The 20,753-nt window shown below is 39.9% G+C and overlaps 1 protein-coding gene across 1 annotated transcript; it reads left to right on the top strand.

Annotated features, from left to right (window-relative positions):
- The first annotated feature begins 1,886 nt into the window (after nucleotides 1-1,886).
- NOL3 (nucleolar protein 3) lies at nucleotides 1,887-6,535 on the top strand. Its single transcript, XM_051975040.1, has 4 exons — nucleotides 1,887-1,996; nucleotides 3,687-3,988; nucleotides 5,809-6,171; nucleotides 6,313-6,535. Exons 2-4 carry the CDS (start codon nucleotides 3,688-3,690, stop codon nucleotides 6,318-6,320), a joined length of 672 nt encoding a protein of 223 aa, XP_051831000.1. The 5' UTR covers nucleotides 1,887-1,996; nucleotide 3,687; the 3' UTR covers nucleotides 6,321-6,535.
- Nucleotides 6,536-20,753: the final 14,218 nt, after the last annotated feature.

Genomic DNA, 20,753 nt, shown 5'->3' with positions numbered 1-20,753 from the left:
ATCCATCACATTGGTTTGCTATTATGGGAAAAAAGATGAAACTTTGAACTTGAGAGGAAGCGCTGTCAATCTTTTCTTTGCCACACAAAACATTTATGTTCTTATTTCTTTTTTCTTGAAGTTGAGTCATGTCTGTCTGACTCTTTGTGATCCCATTTGGAATTTTCTTGGCAAAGATACCAGCCATTTCCTTCTCCTGCTCATTTTTATAGATAGGGAAATTGAGGCATACAGGGTAAAGTCACTTGCCCAGGGTCACACAGTTAGTAAGTGTCTGAAATAGGATTTAAATCATGAGGATGAGTCTTCTTGATTCTAAGCTCTATCCACTGCATCACTAGCTACCCAAGCAACTTTGTGAATACGAGCAATATACAGGATAAATTGGAGGTTATCTCATAAGGACGGCATTGGCAACTGGGCTTGGAAAAGGCCTCCTGCAGAATAGAATTCAAACTGAGTCAGAGAAACCAAGAGATGGAAGTAAGGAGGTTGGACACATCAAGCAGGGGACACAGTACAAAGACAAAGAGGTGGGAGATGGAATATAGGATGCAAGGAATATCCAGAAGTCTGGACAATCAGGCTGGGCTTCCGCTCATTCTTTTAGCCATGGGATGATCCTGATCTTTTTTGAGAAGAAATCTTTTGACAGCCACAGCTGGGAAACCTCTGAGAGGTGAGACATCCTCCAGCCCCTATACCTTTTCTGGAAGACTAATGGACAGAAAGTACTAGGGAAGAATCCTAAGGAGAAAAGCAAATCGATTTTCCTTCATCTTTTTCTCTAACCCCCAATTCTCAGTTTCCTATTATTTTTTGAAACGTCCTTCAGCAGGGAGCCAGGGTAAACGTCCACTTTGCCTGCAAATCAGGAGTTTCCTGATCACCCACCCCTGCTCCATCATCGTCCGTCAGAGTGGAACACAATTCCGGGTTCCAACTATGATGAGTGTAAGAGCATTCAGTTCCGATGGTCTTGGGATGAAGAGAGCCGGCTGTACCCAGAGAGAGGCCTGTGGGAACTGAGTGTGGATCACAACATTGGATTTTCACTCTTTTTGTTGTTGTTTGCTTGCATTTTGTTTTCTTTCTCATTTCTTTCCCTTTATGATCTGAATTTCTAGTGCAGCATGATAATTGTGGAAATAAGTGTGGAAGAATTGCACATATTTAACATATATTGGATCACTTGCCATCTAGGGGAGGGGATAGGGGGAAGTGAGGGAAAAAATTAGAATACAAGGTTTTGTAAGGGTGAATGTTGAAAATTATCCATGTATATATTTTGAAAATAAAAAAAGCTTTAATTTAAAAAAAGAATGTAAGGGCAGTAGAGGGGAATCTAGCAGGAAGTCGCAGGCCCTCCTTCATCCTACAGATGAGGAAACTGAGGCTCAATGAGGTAAACTAACCTGGCCTAGGGCCACTCAGCTAGGGAGAACATGTGCATGTCTCTAGGTGTCTATATCCCCAGCCCTGATACACACTTGGCCATATTATTTGTCACCTGTCCCATCACCAAAAAGTTGGCTACGAAGTACTGAATCTTTGAAAGACAAAGTACTTTGTCTTTGGACACAGGAAGGCCATCTCTGAGGTGTGGAGTTGAAAAGAATACTCAAAGCCAATAAATTGGGAGCATTTCTGGGGCTGCCCTCCCTCAATGCCCCACACGCCCCAGTGAGTAAAAATGAAATCTGCATTTTTGATGAGATCGAGGGAGGAGGTTTCTGTAAATCCAAGCCTGCCCCACATGCCTCCCTTGCCATTGTCCAGGGGAGAGAGCGAGCTGACCCATTTTGGTTCCCGGCAGTTCTGGGCCAGATGCCAGCACCTGGCCAGCAGCCAGCCCCTCCCTCCTCCCAGGGCAGCTGCAGAAGCCCCTCCCTTGTCCTGCACTCCCTGTATAGCTTCTCCCGTTCCCCCCTCCGTTGCCTTCACTTCAGACTTTCTGCACAGTCATCTCCCTTCTGAGCCAGAGACATCAACCCGGGTGAGTGAGCTGTGGGACATTCTCCCTTTCCTTTCTCCTTTCCTCCCAGCAAGGCTGGCTCAGTGTGAGGAGGGTGGGTTTCTTAGATGAGTCATCCTCTCTATATCAACAGAGGAGAAACTGAGGCAGGCGCCAGGCAAAGACCTGTTACCTTTTAGAATTAGATTTGAGTTGGAAAGTGGGAATTTTGGTGCCTATGTCAAATTTGGGGGGAAGCAGGGGGCAGACCTGGTAAGATTTGGACCTTGCAGAACAAGATACCTTAGGACACCTCTGTTGTGAAGGCTTGGGAGGGACAAGGCAGAGCTGGGGTGCCAAAAAGCCTCATGATCTCACCTACATGGCTATGTCTGGACATCTCTGTTAGATCCTGGGGCTCTCTCATGATGTGTCGGGTACATCTCCTCCCACTGGTCCCCAGATCTAGCTTTCTAACACAGGGCACGAGAAACAAGCCTTTGTGGTTGGATGAAGTCATGTCCAGAGAGGGGATAGCCTGTTACCCAAAGAACCCAGCCCTGTCCCCAGAGAATATGTAACCAATGACCTCTAAAGCTTTAGTCCTTAGCGGACATGGTGGTAGTGATGAGACCGAGGGGATGTTAGATATAGGGGTCTGGTGAGGGAAGGCTGATGAAGGACCATGAGACCTGGGTGGGGCACCTACATACAGAGCAGATGGAAAGGGAAGTCTCTGGCTACTGGGGATTCAGGAAACTACTTCCTGCAAAAGGTAGAATCCTGTAGGTGATGCATTTCTTTCTTTTTTTTTTGTTTTTGTTTTGTTTTTTTTGTGGAGGCAATTGGGATTAAGTGACTTGCCCAGGGTCACACAGCCAGAAAGTGTTAAGTGTCTGAGAGCAGATTTGAACTCAGATCCTTCTGACTTCAGGGCTGGTGCTCTATTCACTGTGCCACCCAGCTGCCCAGGTCATGCATTTCTTTGGCTACAGCAAGTCAAAAAGAATTGACATCTTTGTGGGGATAGGACCTGCATCAGAAGAGAAAATGGCCACAGTGTGAAATCACATGGGGATCTTCAACATATTGAAGTAGAGAAATTTAACATGGTTGAATCTGGACCTCAGTTTCCTCATCGGTAAAATATGAGTTAAATTAAATGGCTTCCAAGGCCCCTTCTCATTTAAAATTTTATACAGTTCACAAAGTTCACAAAGACTCAGAGATATTGATTAACACCACCTGAGATGAATTAGGATGAAAGAAGATTGGCTTAGGAAGTCAAAGACTGGAAAGGAAGGCCCACTTCCCAAGGCTTGGGAAAGATTGGTAGCAGAAGAAGTAATTTGGGGCAGCATCTATGTGTACAGTCTTTGCTCTTTCTTCATAGGGAAGATTTGTGGTAGGAAGAGTGTGGTTGCCAAGTGAGGGGTTGATAAAATTCACAAATCACATGAATATTGTACTTCTCGTACATTTTATACATTTAGTACAATATACACGTACAAAAATACATCTTATTCCATTTGATTCTGATAGTAAGTCTAAGATAAGTAGAGATTTCTTTAAAGACAAAGAAACTGAGCCTCGGGAAGTAGTAGGTTATGTGTGAAAATATAAAGTTATATGGGGATGAGGGACCAAGTGTTCATGTGGCTGGAGCATGGACTATTCTAGGAGTATGAAATGGTCCGTTCTAGACCTCCCTCTCCATTCCTCCTCACTCAAGGATGGGCAACATTCAACAAAGACCTTCAGAGTTGATTCAACGGGAGCGGAGGCAGCTGATAGAGGGCCTCAAAAATGATTCAGGTGTCCTACTGGATGGGCTTCTGGCTCGAGGTATCCTCACAGTGAGTGAATATGAGTCTCTGGATGCCATGGATGACCCTGAACGCATAGTGCGCCGGGTGCTTCTAATAGTCCAAAAGAAGGGTGAGTTTGCTTGCCAGGAACTGCTGAAGTGTGCAGCTGAGATCCGCCCTTATGACTCCAGAGACCCCTTTTGGAATTGGAAGCTTACACCACCAGGTAAGCAGTGTCACAAGAGTGTACAATAGGCAAGAGCATAGAAGGAAGAGAAAGGAAGTGGGATGAAAGGGATGAGAAATGGAGAAAGAGAGGCAGTCCTATTCTCTAGGAGTCCTCGAGTATGTAGTCAGGGAACACAGAGTTATGGTAGAAGGGCAGATCAGAGAAAACAGCCTGGACTTCCTCCTCCCCCCACCATGAGCCAGGCTTGCAGATAAGCCTATTTACTAGCCAGCCCAAACCTGATTGCTTAAGACAGAGTATGTCATAGTCTTTTATCTTCCTAGTTTTGTTACACAAACAAGATGGTCTTCCATCATTTCATGATTTCCCCTGCCCAACGACTCAAAGAACAAGCTGTAGTTAGGAAGTCCATTTCACCAGGATCTTTTTGTGCTTTTTAGCCTTCCACACAGTAAAGCGATGGGGTTCTTAATCAGACTCCTTTGGCAGTGGACCCCTTGCACAGAATATTTATTACCTACATTCATAATTCAAGGAAGTGCTAAATTTCAGTTAGAGGTTAGAGGAAAAACAGTGTCTTGGGAGTAAATTATCTTACTATTGTTTTACTATTGTTTTGCTTCTTAAGATTGTTGGTATTTATGTTTTTCCTTTGTGGAAGAACTTCTTTCAGAGTAGAAGTTCTCCACTGAAGGGGCTGGAGATCATATAAAGACCTGAAGATTAAATAGAATATCCACCATCCAACATTTATTTATTCAACAAACAAGAAAAAGTTTTCAACTGCGTGCCTACTGGGTGCTGTGCTCTGGAGGACATACAAAGAATAGAGACTATATATATATATTCTTATATTTAAACAGAGAAAAAAGATGCAGATAAATAAGCAATGGAAAGCACTCTTGACTTATAGTCTAAAGACCTGGATTCAAATGCTAGCTCTGCTAACTTCCTCATTGACTTCTTTGGACCTCAGTTTCCTTATTTCTAAGATGAGGATTGTAGATTAGATGTCACACCTGTAATCCAAGTTCATTCAAATTTCCACAGTCCTATAAGATTTGAACTCTACTCTTCATTCTTCCATGAATTTTCCTGAAGCAACTCCTTCCCCTCTTTGGCCTTAATTGTAAAATCAAGGAACCTTTCACCCTATACATTCTCCATGTTCTGTTCTTGCATTTTGTTCTAAGGTCCTTTCCTCCCCAAACCATGCAGATTCTCAAACCCTTTCCACCTCTTAACATTGTGTCCTATTTTCTCACATTTAAAGCCAGAACAGCATTAACATTTTAATTTCCAAAGAATCTCTTAACTTTTTGATTCTGTGATACAAAAATAACTAACATTTCCATAGAGTTTTAAGGTCTACATAGTATTTTACAAATGTTACCTCATTTGGGTGCTATTCTTACTCCCATTCTGCAGATGAGAAAACAGAGGCAGAGAGGTTAAGTGTCTAGGGTCACATAGCTGGTAAATTTCTGAGGTATGCTTTGTACTCAAGTTATCCGGCTTTTAGAAACTCTATCCATTGAATATGGAATTACTCTGAGATGCTCTCAACTTTGATATTTTATAATCAAAGAGACTTTCATTTCCTTCTATCTTCCTCAACAGAGAGTAAGGAGGTCCTGGGAGAAGGAAGTAGCACTAGATTTTCCAAAGTAGGCAAGAGGTGCTGGGAGAAGAGAACAGAGCTGGGTTTTCCAATGTAGGCAAGAGCAGAAAAGGGAAAGGACCTGGGTCAAAAGGAAGAGGTACAACTGGAGAAAAATTATTGCACAGGTAGGGAACTGATAGATTAGAATCCCCTCATCTCCTTTTTCTCTTCTTCCATCACCTTTCCTATCCAGCACATGACTACCATCACCACCGAAGCCATGACTCAAGCTGTGGGGATGACGGAAGGAAGGTTTCATGTGGGGGTATGTGCATTGGGGTTCCTACCTCTACAGACAAGGATGAGACTGATGGTGTAGAAGGATCACAGTTCTCAGAGGCAGCAGAATTGGATGCTCTTGAGGACCAAGAATCTTCAAAAGATCCAGAACCAGGCTCACAAACATCAGAAAACGATGGGTCGGTAAATGAAATTCTGGAAGAGCCAGAACTAGACACCCCAGAAAACAATGACCTTCCAGAATCGGATCCAGAACTAGAGCCAGAACCAGAGCCAGAACCAGATTATGAAGAAGTAGTAGAAGACAATGAAGAAGGTGCTATAGTAGAGAAGGGGAGGTCCAAAGGAGGGATGGAAAGGGGGGAGAGGAAAGGATGAAGGGGAAGTATAGGATAGTTCCTGCTCCATCTCTGGAGCCTCTTTCCCCTCAACTTATTTCTTACCTTGTCTCCTCCAGATTCCTGATGGAGTCAACTGAAATGACCACTGCCCCATCCTACCTGATGTACCAGGGAGTGAGGTCATCATTGGGGTATGAGAGTACTCAGGCTGGGGCACCCAGCCCCCTGAATTCCTGCCCAGCTAAGACTTGGAGCGTGGGGTTGTTCCTATTTGTCTTGAATAAACTCAATAAAGGTTCCAGAGAAGCACTGGATTAAAAATATTGTTCACAATAAAAATCATAGCTTCCATTTCTATAGGCTTAAAAAAGCATATTCTCTATAGTAGTTCTATGATGTTAAGAGTTAGAAGTATTCTTAATTCCATTTTAAATATAAAGAAACTGTCAGCTTCTTAGAACAGAAAGGGAGAAGGCACGATAGACTTCCAATGAAGGGAGGACTTTGGTTTTCTAAGAGAACCAGTGATAACATAGGTGATGTCTTGGCTTGTGCATGAATTGAAGTGGGTGGAATTACACAAAGTCATTAGTCTAACTCTTCTTGAGTCACTGAAATCTAGTGGGAGACCAAAAGTCAAAGGTCAAGTCTATGCATTCAAACTCCAAAGAAAGTACTGCTCCCTTCATATCCAACTTTCCACCTCTTTTTCAGGGAACAATCATCAAATCAGTATTATCACAGGTACAGTATTATCACAGGTACTTGAAAAGAACATGAAAGTGCCACTCTTTAGGTCAACTCCTAATTGCTATAATTGGCTAATTCAAAGCTCCCTTTGCTAATCATTATTCAGTAATATCTATTGTATCCCCCTAGTTAGTAGAATGTAAGGTCCTTCGAATTAGGTTCCTTTTGTATTTGTATCACTAGAGAAGGTTTTAATATATGTTGCACAATCACAGTTGAGATGGGACTGGTGGGGGCTGAGCAAAGAACATATGAAGACAGAGAAGCTTTCTTCTTAAGGACAAACAAGAAGGTCATCTCTTCTCTGAAATTCAATTTCCTCTTCTGAAGAGTGAAGGGAATTGGACTAGATAATCAACCAACAAACATGTATTAAATGTCTATGCCAGGTGAGAGATGTTGAGAATAGTAACATAAAAGTGATAGTCTGTGTCCTCAAGGAGCTTACGTTTTCCCTCCCTCCTCCAAATCAAAGGATAAAGATTTTATTACTCTAACAGTGGAATAAATCCAAAAGGATTTTTTACCAAGAAAAGGGGTTTTTTACCCCATTAAGAGAGAAGACATCATTAACACATGGCAAGTGGAGAATTAAACTATTGACTAGAGGGCTAAATTTTTGATAGAAGTTAGAAAACTAGCCCTAAAAAGGAATGAGCTATAACAAGGAGAAAAATGCCATAAAGCTAGATTATGCCATTTTACAAATATGAAAGGACAAGTCACAATTGTGTTCAATAGTTTTTCAGTCTGAGCCAACTTTTCATGGCTCCATTTGGTTTTCTTGCAAAGACACTGAAATGGTTTGCCATTTCCTTTTCTAGTTCATTTTATAGATAAGGAAACTGAGGTAACCAGGGTATATTGGAGTGGTTTGCCATTTCCTTCTCCAGGATTTTACAGATGAGGAAACTGAGGCGACAAGGGCGAAGTTACTTGCACAGGGTCACACAGCTAAGAAGTTATCTGAAGCCTCATTTGAATTCCAGAAGATGTCTCCCTGACTTCAGACTCAACCTCAGAGGGAATTTAGTACCCTAAAACGAGTTAGCAAGGGAATTATAGTAGGGGAAATTTAACCGCAAGGGTTTGACATCATAAGTTGACTTTGATTGGATATGGTAACTGTGGAGTAATGATGGTTTTGTCCATGAAAAGAATTCAGCCAAGAATTCTACCAGCGACCTCCACCTGCGGTGGCCACAATTGAATTGAACTTTGGAAAGGAGCTAGAGTTTTCAAGAGAAAGACAAAAAGGAAGATGAACGTTCCAGGTCTGGAGGAGAGCAGAGCAGTGAAAAGGCTGATCTAGACGGTCCTTTTAGTCCCAAATTCTCTGTCTTAGAAATATTTCTTTCTTGTCTCTTCAAACTATCTTTACTCAGTACCTACCTGGGAGAATTCTTTCAAGAGCTAAGATTAAAAGAAAAAGCCATTGCCCTAATAATAGCTCTCACTTCTCTATTTTCATACCCTTTATCTCATTAAATCTTCATGTAGAGATGATCATTCTATGGAAAAAGAAGTTTTAATCACTACCACTAAAGGTAGGTAGAAGAAATTTCTATTAGAAAGTTGTTCTATCTCTAACAATACCCCGTCCCACCCTGCCCATTTCTGTCGGCCCCAGGTTTTCCTAAGGTTTAGTCTAAGATTTTACAAATGTGAAAGGACAAGTCACAATTGTGTTTAGTAGTTTTTCAGTTTGAGCCAACTCTTCATGGCCCCATTTGGTTTTCTTGGCAAAGACACTGAAATGGTTTGCCGTTTCCTTTTCTAGTTCATTTTATAGATGAGGAAACTGAGGTAACCAGGGTATATTGGAGTGGTTTGCCATTTCCTTCTCCAGGATTTTACAGATGAGGAAACTGAGGCAACAAGGATGAAGTTACTTGCACAGGGTCACACAGCTAAGAAGTCATCTGAAGCCTCATTTGAATTCCAGAAGATGTCTCCTTGATTTTAGACTCAGCTATCAATATATCACTTATATAAGTATTATATTATTTAAGTATTATTACAAGTATTATATTACTTATGTAAAAATCCGACTATATTACTTACCTGCCTCCAAGTCACAGTTCACTTAGTTCAGGGTCTGGGACAGAGTAGGGACTTGGTCAAAACTTATTGAATGAACGCATAAGCGAATGAGTGAGTGAATGAAGATTCTTATCTCCATCCCAACTTTATGTTACCCAAAAGGAAAGCACATTGCTATTACAGTTTGGGTCCATTTACCATAAGAAATAAAAGAATAATAAACACAGTATTGAGACTACCCCCATGTGTCTGCTCACTGTTTAAGCGAAGGACCAGATGGCTGTGAATGTTGCCAGCAACAGAAGCGGTGGGGAAGCCTGAGTTCACACATTACTGCTCCCCGGAGAAAGCGCTGGGGCTTCCTAGTCTGGACCATTGAAAAAAGAGCCAGAAGCCCCTGGCAAAGGAGAGCCGTCACTCCCCAAGGGAAGCGGGCGCATCCTCGGCTGATGGTCAGAGGAGCCGGGAAACCCCCAGCGCTGAGCACTCAGCGGCTTCCGAACTCGCGGTGCCCAGAGGAGGAGGCTTCGGCATCTGCCCGGCTCCGGGGGACCCACAAGGCAGCGAGGGAGAAAGGAAGGCGATAAGGTGCCCTCGGACCAGAGGGAGGACGGTTGTATCCTGCGGAATCAAAAACAGCCGCGTCTGGCGCAATGCCCTGCTCTCCGCGGCCCCAGCAAAGCCACTTGTCACTTCGCTTTTCACTAATTTACAAGTTTAAGAATGAAATGTAGATTCTGACAGTCAGGGGATGATACTTTCAGCCTTCCAAAAGCTGCAATATCCCCACTGACCACGAGAGGACACTCAATCCTTCCCTTTGAACTGGTTCAGTACATGATTCCTAGCCAGAGTGTGTGTGTGTGTGTGTGTGTGTGTGTGTGTGTGTGTGTGTGTGTGTGTGTGTGTGTGTGTGTTACCCCTTTGACAATCTGATAAAATCAATGCTGTGGTTCTTTAAAAATCATAATTGTCTATCAGAGGATAGTGTATATATGTATATAAATATACATACACACACAAATATATACATAAAAATACACATATATTCCTCATGAAATCTATCTAAGTAATCAATGGACCCCAAGTTAAGAACCCCTGACCTAGAGGAATGAAAACGTAATATTGTTCTAAAATATTCAAATTATGGAAATCTATATGGCTATCACCCCACAGTTGAGAGATTTCTTTACTTAACTCCATTTTAAGATGCAACTATTTTAAGTCATACTGTTATTTCAAGAGATGAGTAGTTTATATTAACTCTTTTGTGTTTGGAAATCACTTATTCATCACATTCTTGATTCAGATTATGCATTGAGTGTATTTTTTTTCTTTCCATTTCTGGGGAAATTCTAAAATTGAGCCACAGCTATAACCTAAGCTATGACTAAATTTATTCCTGACTTTAGAAAGTCGTCAATTTTACTAAGTTCTCTCCAATCCTAATTCTCCTCTCCCCAAAATGTTTCCCGTCATTTCTCAGGAAATCCATTCTGTAACCACACACACTTTTATTGTATAAAGAAAGTGTGTAAGATGCTTGTTCAGAGGTATCTACACCTGCAATTCTCACAACCACTCTTACTGCCTGAGAGATAGAGAAAAGGCTTAGGGGGGAGATGAAAAGTTGAACACTTGAAACTTGTTGGCATTAAGTACATGGCTGTTTCTAGCCATGTATGAGTCAGGGCTAACACTAAACTCCTAGCTTCACATAGAGATGAGAAACCCCAGGAATGGGGATGGTCACCTGGTTTCATCATTGGTAGGGATCCATAGCAACTGCCAGTTATTGTTCAGGTCACACTGGCCTGATCTGTGGCTGCTGGTTCCTTTTACATCCCAAGTACTTTACCCACCCTTTCCTTTCCCGGCTCCTCACTTAGGTTCTCCACTACAGCTACTATGGCTCTCTAGAATTTGTCCTGGTTTAGGGTCCAGCTTAAGCTGCCAGCACAGTAGCTCAGTAGTTCTGATAGAAGTCACAAACAAATCAGAAATGTGCCTCACCAATCTCTTCCAGTCTCTTAGAAGTCTTTCCATTTCAGATCTCATAACAAGAAGGGAATGGAATGGAATAGTAGACCAAAAGTCTTTTTCTCCGCAGGACTAACTTGTACATCTACACACAAATCCCAAGCCCCCATTCCATTAGTGAAGTTTCACATAGGTCTCATTGTTGTAGACCCTGCTATAATGGTTTGTACTATTGTCTAGCAAGACTGTCTCTCAGTTTTATCTCTTGCTCATCTTTGTCTTTTAAAACCATCTTGTTCGGTTCAATATCTTTAGTTCTAGGTACTTTCTTTTACTTCCCTGATTTGTTAGTACACAGTTCCAGAGAAATGCAAAGGAGGGTTCCATCTATTTAGGTTATGAATGCTATACAACAACCCTGTGAAGTGGATAGTAAAATATTAATACTCTCATTTTAGAGAGAAAGAAGCTGAGATTGGGAGAAGACTTTGAGGTCATCCAGCTAGTTTATGGCAGAACTCTCATTCCAGTGTTCTTTCAACTCCATTGCCTCAGGTGATCTCAGTGATCTTTTGCACTATGTTTTTATTTTTGTTTAGTCATTTTCAATCGTTTCTGGCTCTTCTTGACCTCCTTTGAGATTTTCTTGGCAAAGATGCTGGAGTGGCTTGCTACTTTTTTCACTAGAGCATTTTACAGATGTAGAAACAGAGGCAAACAGGGTAAAGCAACTTGCCCAGGGGCACACAGCTAGTAAGCATTCAAAGTCAAATTTGAACTCTGGAAAAAGAGTGCTGTGATTCCAAGCCCAGTATTTCATCCACTGTACCACGTAGCTGCTTTTTTTCACCATGTCAAATTGGCTTATTGGGACCAATCCGGGGAGCATATTGAGGTTTGCCATTCCTGGTTCTGATTGAGCACATGGGAGTGTGGAGGCTGTTTCTAGCCACATATGAGTCAGGGCTAACACTAAATTCCTAGTTTCACATAGAGATGAGAATCTTCTTATTTGCTGTGGGGCCAGAAAAACTGATGACTCAGTAGATATAAAAGAAAGCAACCATCCATCCCCTCAGCCTTTCTTCTTTTTGCAGCTGCAAGTCAGTCAGGACTGTTTTAAGATTTTCTTAAGATGGTAAGCATAGAGAGCAAAGAAGCAGGCTACCTTAACTCCTCTGCCAACCACCATGTGGCCACAAACACACAATATCTAAAACATAAGTCCTTTCCAGGCAAGCTTGACCTGTATTTGGACTACTTGTTTTGTATTTGTTCTTCCTTGGTCTTAGACAAACCAGTACATTGTAACTGTTTACAGTCATATGTTAAGTTGCTGAATACTATGTAATTATGTGTTAAGTTGCTGAATGCTATTTTAAGACATCTGTTAGCTCAAGACGTGAGTATTCTTATATGAATTATTTTGTATTTAGGAATATATTATTTATCACATTCTTGATTCAGATAATACATCGAGTATCTTGTTTTCTGCTACAGTTTTAGGGGAATTTGGAAATGTACCATAGCTTTAATCTAAAATAGAAGTAAATTTATCTGTAAGGTGTCAACATATGAAGAGTGTGAGGAAAAAAAGCAGAACCCTTTCATTAAAGACCAGGTTCCTCTCAGGAATGAACCCAAGTGTGACATTATGCCTGGGAGCAGAGTAGAAGGATCTCCTTAGGGGAGAAGGAAGAAACAGAGGACCCCATTTCTCATGGACTCAGTTGTGGTTTCTCAAGATTGGAATTATATATCCTTTGTTCATTGCCCTTTGCTCATGAAGAGGACCAAAATGGCATCACTATCTTAGAGTCAAGTTAGTGTGTCCAAATGTGGCTGATCACATTTGGAGAGGATTGTCTAATTGTACATTTTGCATTTCTTCTGAGCTAATTCAATTCTGCTTTGCCCACTGCTCCTTCTCTGATGAGGGCACGCCATGCTGGTCGGTCCTATGCCAGTGTCTTCCATGCCATACAGTTAATTCTAATGTTTTTAATAGAGACCTTGAGAATGTCCTTGCTTTTTCCACCTTGTGAACAAGTACTCTGTGTGATTTCTCCATTGCTCTCTTTTTGGCAAGCATACATTTGGTATTCAAACAATGTGGCCAGCCCAACTGAGTTGTGCTCTCTGCAATAGAGTTGGGATGCTTGGGCAGTTTAGTACAAGAAAGGACCTGAGTATCTGATATCTTACCTGCCAGGTGATCTACAGAATCTTCCTAAGACAATTCAAATGGAAGTGATTCAGTTTCCTGGCATGGAGCTGGTATACTTCCAGATATGACATTATGTACTTTGTGTTATACAGGCACACAACAATGAGATCAGCACAAGAGCTCCAGAGACCTCATAGGTCTGATAGTCAATCTAATACCTCTTCTCTCCTACACTTTCCTTCGGAGCCTCCCAAACACTGAGCTAGCTCTGACAATGCATTTTTCAACCTCATTATCATTTTCTTCTTTAATCGGCAGTTCATCCCATCTAGTTCCTTGTAAATGGCATCCATGAGGCTTGAAATAATACTTCTTCCTGCCCAATAAGTTTGTACCTGTCTTAAAAGCTTCTTCTTCATCTTGAACTCTCTTGATCCTTTGAATACCTGAGTCACTCAGTTACTTTATTATCTTCCATGACCTCTACTCTACCTTCAGTATATTTCTACCATGAACAGGAAACCCATCCCCCTACTGTAGATCATTTCCCCACCCCTGGGGGAATGGATTTTCCCCAGGTTTGGAAATATCTAGCTGCCGTTCTACCAGAGAGCAAGTATTCAACGAAAAGATCAAGAAATCTTTCAGTTCCCAAATTGGAGTTTCCCAGGTATATAATGGGCAAATTATTTTATATCCCTGGGCCTTGCTTTTCTTAGCTGTAAAATGAGTGGGTTGTAAATAGCACATTCTAAGATTCCTTTTAGTTCTAAGGTCTCTTGGAATTCCTTTATTCATGCTATTGGGAGGAGCGAGTCAAACCTTTCAAAGGGAAATATGAAAAGAGAAAATTGTCAAAAGATTATGGAACCATAGGATTTAGAGCTGGAAGATTCTTGGGAATATTATCAATTTTTATATAGATATGTGTATGTAGTATGTATATATTATAATATATACACATTACAAACATATATAATCAATTAAATTTCCACATGAATCATGTCCAAAAATATATTTCTCATTGAGTTCTTCTTTCTATCAAGAGGTGGGTTTCATCATCGGTTCTCTGAAATGCTGGTTAGTCATTCCACCAATAAACACAATATAATCCATCATATTTATATACCAACACTTGTTCATTTCAGCAGGCCAATTTCAGAAAAGCCTGGAACGACTTACATGAACTAATGTTGAATGAAGTGAGTAGGCCCAGGAGAACATTGTACATGGTAACAGAAAGATTATGTGATGGTCAATTATGATACATTTAGCTTTTCTCAGCAATTCAGTGATCTAAAAAAGTTCTAACTTGGGTTAGAAAAGAGAGAGAATTATGGAAACTGAATGAGTATCAAAGCATACAAAAAGGTTTTCATCTTTTTGTTTTGTTCTGGTTTTTTCCCCTATAGTTTCCCCCTTTTGGTCTGATTTTTTTTCACAACATGAATAATATGGAAATGTGTTTAAAATGATTGCCCAGGCATAACACATATCCTGTTTTGCTGTCTTGGGAAGAAGGGAGGTAAAGGAAAGAGGGAAAAAAATTTGGAACTCACAATCTTACAAAAATGAATGTTAAAAACTATCTTGACATGTTATTGGAAAAAATAAAATACTATCAAAAAACAAACAAACAAACTTGTTCATCTATTCTCTAATTTATGGGCACCTAAAATGAACTATAAATATTTTTGTATATTCTAAGAGTTTGTTTTGTTTAGAACTCATCCCTCTTTTAGTCTTCATCTCTTCCATGAATTCCAGTTGAATTTATGCCCAAAATGTGTTTTTCTCTGAGGTTTTGCTTATAGATGTTTTGGAATCATTCTTGTCTTTTGCATTTGTGTCTTGAACATCTCCACCACCACAATAGCTCATTATGGTGGGATTATAGAGGAAAAAAAAATAAAGACAACCTCCCCAGAAATGTTGTCTTACAATTTGGGTGATCTTAAAGAAAGGGGAAAGAAGAAGTGGGGAGCTTTCTATCTCACATATTTTGGATGTTCAAGTGAAAAACTTTTACAAATAAGGAGGAAGAGGGTGCTAAGTAACATTTGAATCTCACTTGCATTTGAACCAATCAAAGAAGGATAGAATATACCAACAGTTTGGCAAAGAAATATAGTTTGTTCAACAGGGGAATAGGAGGAAAACAGGAGAGAGAAAAAGGGGAAATAAGAGAAAAGATTGACTCAAGGAAAAATAAATTATAAGCAAAATTAACTCCAATCTCAGAGAGAAAGAAAGATAAAAGAGGGGAGAGGAAGATGGGAGAGAGGGGTGGGGAGAGGAAGAGAGAGAGAGGGAGATGGAGGAAGAGAAAAGGAAGGAATAAAAAAGAAAGAAAGAAGGAAGTAAGGATGAAAGAAGGAAAGGAAGAAAAAAGGAAGAAAGAGAAAGAAAGAAAGAACAAATGAACGAAAGAAAGAAAGAAGGAAGGAAAGAAGGAAGGAAAGAAAGAAGAAAGAGGAAAGAAAGAAGGAAAGAAAAGAAAAAGGAAGAATCTGTGACTGTTTTCTGAGAGGGGAAGAAGGGAGAGGAAAGGGAAGGGAAGCACATTCCATCAAGCATAGATAACTAATGCTAATTATGTTCTTTGTCTCATCTGCAAAGGAGTCAAGGGTCAAAAAAAGAATTACAGTGTAAGAAGAGGATGGAGTGAAATCCCCAAATAATTATAAATCTAAACACGAAACTGATCAATGTAACACCAATCCACGTCCTGAGAGAAGTGCTGCAGAATGAGGTAAGGTTACATTCTGAACTTGATTGGTGTAGTAATTTGTTATAATAGTTTTGTTTTTCTTTCATTTCAATTGTGGGGAGTTTAAATGGGAGAGAAAAAGATTTTAGAGATAATGTTTCTCTCTCAAAATAAGAATAGAATAAAAGGCAGAAGGAATCACAGTAAAGCAAGATGGCTTTAAAAGTTACATGTATTTATTATATATTTTAAAAGAAAAGCTTATTATATAATAAAAGATATTTGCAATTTAATGAATAAATCCTTCCTTCTGTACAGAAAAGCAACTTTTAAATAAAAGTAAATAAATAAAATAAAAACCCTAAATAGTGTTTGGAAAGTCCAGAAATTTAAAAAATAGCTTAAGAAAAAAACTGTCTACACTCTACTTCCTCTCTTCCACACCCTCTAAACCATCTGCATTTTGATCTCTAGCCTCATCACTTAACTGAAACTTCTCTATCTCCCTTCTCTCTCTTCCTTCCTCTCCCTCTCCCTCCTCCTGTCTCTGACTCTCTTGTTCTCTCCCTCATACTCTACCTCTCTCTGTGTTGTTCTGTCTCTCTCTACCTCTGTCTCTCTCTGTTCTCTTTCTTACTTTGTTTCTCTCTGTTGTTCTTTGTTTCTCTGTCTCTGTCTTTGTCCCTTTGTGTCCTGTCTTTCTCTGTCTCTCTGTTGTTCTTTCAGTCTTTCTCCCTCTGTTGTTCTTTCTCTTTCTCACTGTTTCTGTCTCTCTATTGTTCTTTGTCTCTCTGTCTCTGTCTCTATCTCTGTTCTCTTTGTTGTTCTGTCTCTCTGACTCTGTCTCTCCTCTGTTCTTCTGTCTTTCTGTCTCTCTCTCTGTTCTCTTTCTTTGTCTCTGTCTCTGTTAAGCATGTTGGCCAAACCTACCAACATTTCTCAGTCTTCATCCCATTTGATCACTCCGTAGCTTCTGACGCTGTGTTCTCCTGGATGCTTTTTTCCCCATGGGTTTTTGTAATACTGATCTCTTTTGGTTCACTTTCAGGTCTTAATCTTTTTTGCCCGTTTACCATCCACATCAAGACCAATTTTGGGCGTATCCCAGGGCTCTGCCCTGGCCCTCTTCTTTTTCCTATGTTCTCTCACTTAGTGACCTCAACAAGATGAGTTAGAGCCAGAGAGGACATTAGAGCAGAATGTTAGAACGTGGCCTTCAGACTAAGCTGGAAGAGACTTGAGCAGAGGAGGCTAGAATATAGGTGATACATTATCAGAGCTAGATGAATCCTTGGGACATAGGATTTTAAATATTTTAAAAGGAAAGTATGCTATATAATAGAGACTTGCAGTTCTTGTATTATATTCCTTTATTATGATGTATACAGAAATGCTTTTATTTAGCGTTTATTAAATCCAGAAATTTTTTAAAAAGTTAGTTAAAGAAAAAAGTATTTATATTCTACTTCCTCTTCTTTAAAACTTTTCTAAAGGACTTTAAAACAAAACATCAGGAATGGAAGAACTTCTAGAACTAGAACCAGAGGGACCTCTACGACATGCCATAGCAGAAAGAAAACAAGGTTTAAGTTCACTCTTTGTCATTTACTGTGACCGTGGCCAAATCCTTCTCTGGGTGTTTTCTTATCCATAGAATAGTGGTGTTGGACTAGACAATCTCTTCAATCCTTTTCAGCTCTAAATATATTATCCTATGGTCACAGAAGGACAATGTGACAATGGCCTTGGAGTCAGGAAAACCTAGCGTCAAACTAGGGTTCTGGCTGGGGGATCCTCAACAAAGCATGTAATTGCCCTAAATTACTCTCTCAAACTGCTATTGGTCAACCTTCATTCTCCAAAAGGACTAATGATATCTAATGGTGACTGAGTAGGTGCCAGATCCACACTGGTAAGGGAACTTTCTCCACCGGAGTATGTTCTGCATGAACTAATGCAAAGTGAAGTGAGAATATTTAGATTATTCTAAATATAAAGAACATGTAGTCTAACTGGTTAGAATAAGGGCTCTATTGAGAAAGCAGGACACTCGAGCATCAACCCTAAATGTAAGACAAAGCACTGTCTTTCCTAATGTTAGCGAGGGATTTGAGTAGGCTTATAGACTCTTGAGCTAGAAAAGTTCAGTCCTGCTATCTTACATTGGAGGAGACTGAGGCTTGGAGAAAGGAAATGATTCACTTAAAATTATGCAGCTAATTTGAGACTTGAAGGGCAATTAGCAAAGTCCATATATAGGAAGCCTTTGGTGGTCTGAATATGGATATACATACCACCCAACAAAGGAAATTCATCCTAGGAAGTTAGGTGATTCAATGGATAGAACTTTGGGATTAGAATCAAGAAGATGAGTTCAAACCTGCCTTAGACAATTTCTTGTGACTATCTGCAAGTTATTTAACTGCTATTTGCCTCAGTTTCCTCATCTGCAAAATGAAGGGGATTGGACTCAGTGGCCTTGAAAGTCCTGTCAAATGGAAATCTATGATCCCTTACTTCTCTACAACATATTATCTTAGAGCTGCCTAGAACACTAGAGTAAATGAATAATTTGCCTAAATATACACACGATATGTGTCCCAGACACTTTCCCCAACACTTCCTGATTCCAATAACACCTCTATCTGAAGCCTTTCAAGAGGGGAAGAAGTCAGTAGTTCAATTCCCAAATTCTGGTAAAGCTTAAGAAAGTTTTTTAAAGGTATTATTAAAATATAAATGGGCTAGGTGGATGGAATTTGCTAAGGTATAGGAGTGGTAAGCTGAAGCTACCTGAGTACTTGGACTTCTCTTGATATAAGGCTAATGATCCAAGTTCCTCTACTGTCCAATCCTTCTTCTCAACTTAACGACTTCCCCATCCCTCTTATTTCTAAGATCAAAGTGATCAAAAGACAAAGTTTTCTGAAGAATTGCAAAATATAAAGAAGCACAGGAAAATGTTCCAAATCACTAAAAAAGAAATGCACATTGTGAAACAACTGAAGTTTCACCTCATCCCACAGAAATTGGCAAAAATGATACAAGATGGAAACCATCATGTTGGGAGTGTGGGAAGACAGGCACACTATTACTGATGGCAGACCTAGGAAGCAGACCAGCTGTTCTAGATGTCACTTTGGAACTCATTTCCAGATTGTACCAGCTTTCCAAACTTTCTCTACTGTATCACAGAAACCACTTTATTTGTTTTCATTCAGTGAATTTATTCACCTCTAGATTTCTCACAATGGAAGCACACTCTGTCCGATGGTCTCTTTCTCAGAGAGCCGGTTTCTCCCAGAATATCCATTTTAAGAAAGATGTCCAAGTCCACCATGCTTCCATTCCTCTCCAGGTTGCACTCCTGACTCTAATATTCTCTGCCATGCTCCACAAAGCATGCCCCATTCCAGTCCCCCACCATTAAAACATCAACTTTCATTAAACATCGTTCATGGAATTATGAACCATTTTGGAGAACAATTTGGAACCATGCCCAAAGTGCTTCAAAACTCTGCATTTCCTTTGATCCAGCAATATCACTAAGTCAGAATCCAAAAAAGACTTAAAAAGTGGGGAAGGACCTATTTGTATAAAAATATTTATAGAGGTTCTTTTTGTGATGGCAAAGAATTGGAAATTAAGGGGACATCCATCATTGGGGAATGGCTGAACAAGCTGTGATATATAATTCTAGTCTACTATAAGAAATGATGACCAGGATAATTTCAGAAAAAAAATGGAAAGATTTACATGAACTGATGCAAAGTGAAGTGAGCAGAACCAGGAAAATATTATACACTGTAAAAGAAATATTGTATGATGATCAACAGAGAATGACTTAGGTCTTCCCAAGCAATACAATAATCTAAGACAATTCCAAAGGACTCATGATGAAAAGCAGTATCCATCTCCTGAAAAAGAAATGATGGAGTCAATGCAGATCAAAGCTTCCTTTAAAAAATGTTCGTGTTTTTGTTTCTTTCACAACATGAATAATATGGAAATATTTTATATGATCACATATATCTAACCTATATAAAATTGCTTACCTTCTCAGGGATAGGGTGGGGAAGGAAGAGAATTTAGAACTGAAAATTCTTTGAAAAACAATGTTAAAAATTTATATGTAATTGGAAAAAAATTCAAATGAAAAGGAAATGTCTTTTGAGGGCAAAGACTATCTCTTCCTGGTTACATGTATATTTTCATTGCTTGACCCAGTGAATGGCACACAGGAAACAATGTTTTTGTTTTCTTTTGTTTCTGAAGCAATTGGGGTTAAGTGACTTGCCTAGAGTCACACAGCTAGGAATGTCTGAAATCTAGTCCTCCTGACTTCAGGGCTGGTGCTCTGTCCACTGTGCCATCTAGGTGCCCCACAATAGATGCTTTTTGAATTATTTAAATAAAAAAATAAGGTGTCTGTACTCTTACACAAAGTAAACTCACTATATCTTTAGGAAGTCAAAGTCAGAAATAATAATCTAATATAGGTCAAAATAATCAACTTGGTAGTGACTGAAGGAGCACCCACAAAATGCTGAATAGCTACTGTCTAGGAATGCAATGGAGTATTTGTGCAGTAAGAAATTATTAAGTATTCAGAAACATGGAAAGAATTATAGAAATCATTGCAGGGCAAATAAGCAAAACGAAGAGAACAAAATGCACCATGACTATGGCAACGTAAATGAAGACAGCATGAAAGGATGAGAATTTGGAATGACCGAGCACCTCCTTTGGGGAGAAAGGCAGAGAATCGCCAGCACAGTGTATTTTATGCATTGCCACCACTGTTAGTGGGAATGGTGGCAGATTTGATCTAGAAGTGGGGTTTTAATGATTGTGATATGACAACAAAAGGCATCGAGGAAACGTTTTTTTAAAAAGCCAAAGTGATG

Source organism: Antechinus flavipes, chromosome 2, assembly GCF_016432865.1.
Source record: "Antechinus flavipes isolate AdamAnt ecotype Samford, QLD, Australia chromosome 2, AdamAnt_v2, whole genome shotgun sequence".
NCBI classification, from domain to species: domain Eukaryota; kingdom Metazoa; phylum Chordata; class Mammalia; order Dasyuromorphia; family Dasyuridae; genus Antechinus; species Antechinus flavipes.
This window is presented reverse-complemented; position numbering and strand designations above follow the sequence as displayed.

What these genes read in the sequence shown, in the direction of transcription:
- NOL3 (XM_051975040.1), top strand. Translation starts at nt 3,688, where the DNA reads ATGGGCAACATTCAACAAAGACCTTCAGAGTTGATTCAACGGGAGCGG. An exon ending in TTGGAAGCTTACACCACCAG is followed by an intron (nt 3,989 to 5,808) that starts GTAAGCAGTGTC and finishes TTTCCTATCCAG; the next exon opens with CACATGACTACCATCACCAC.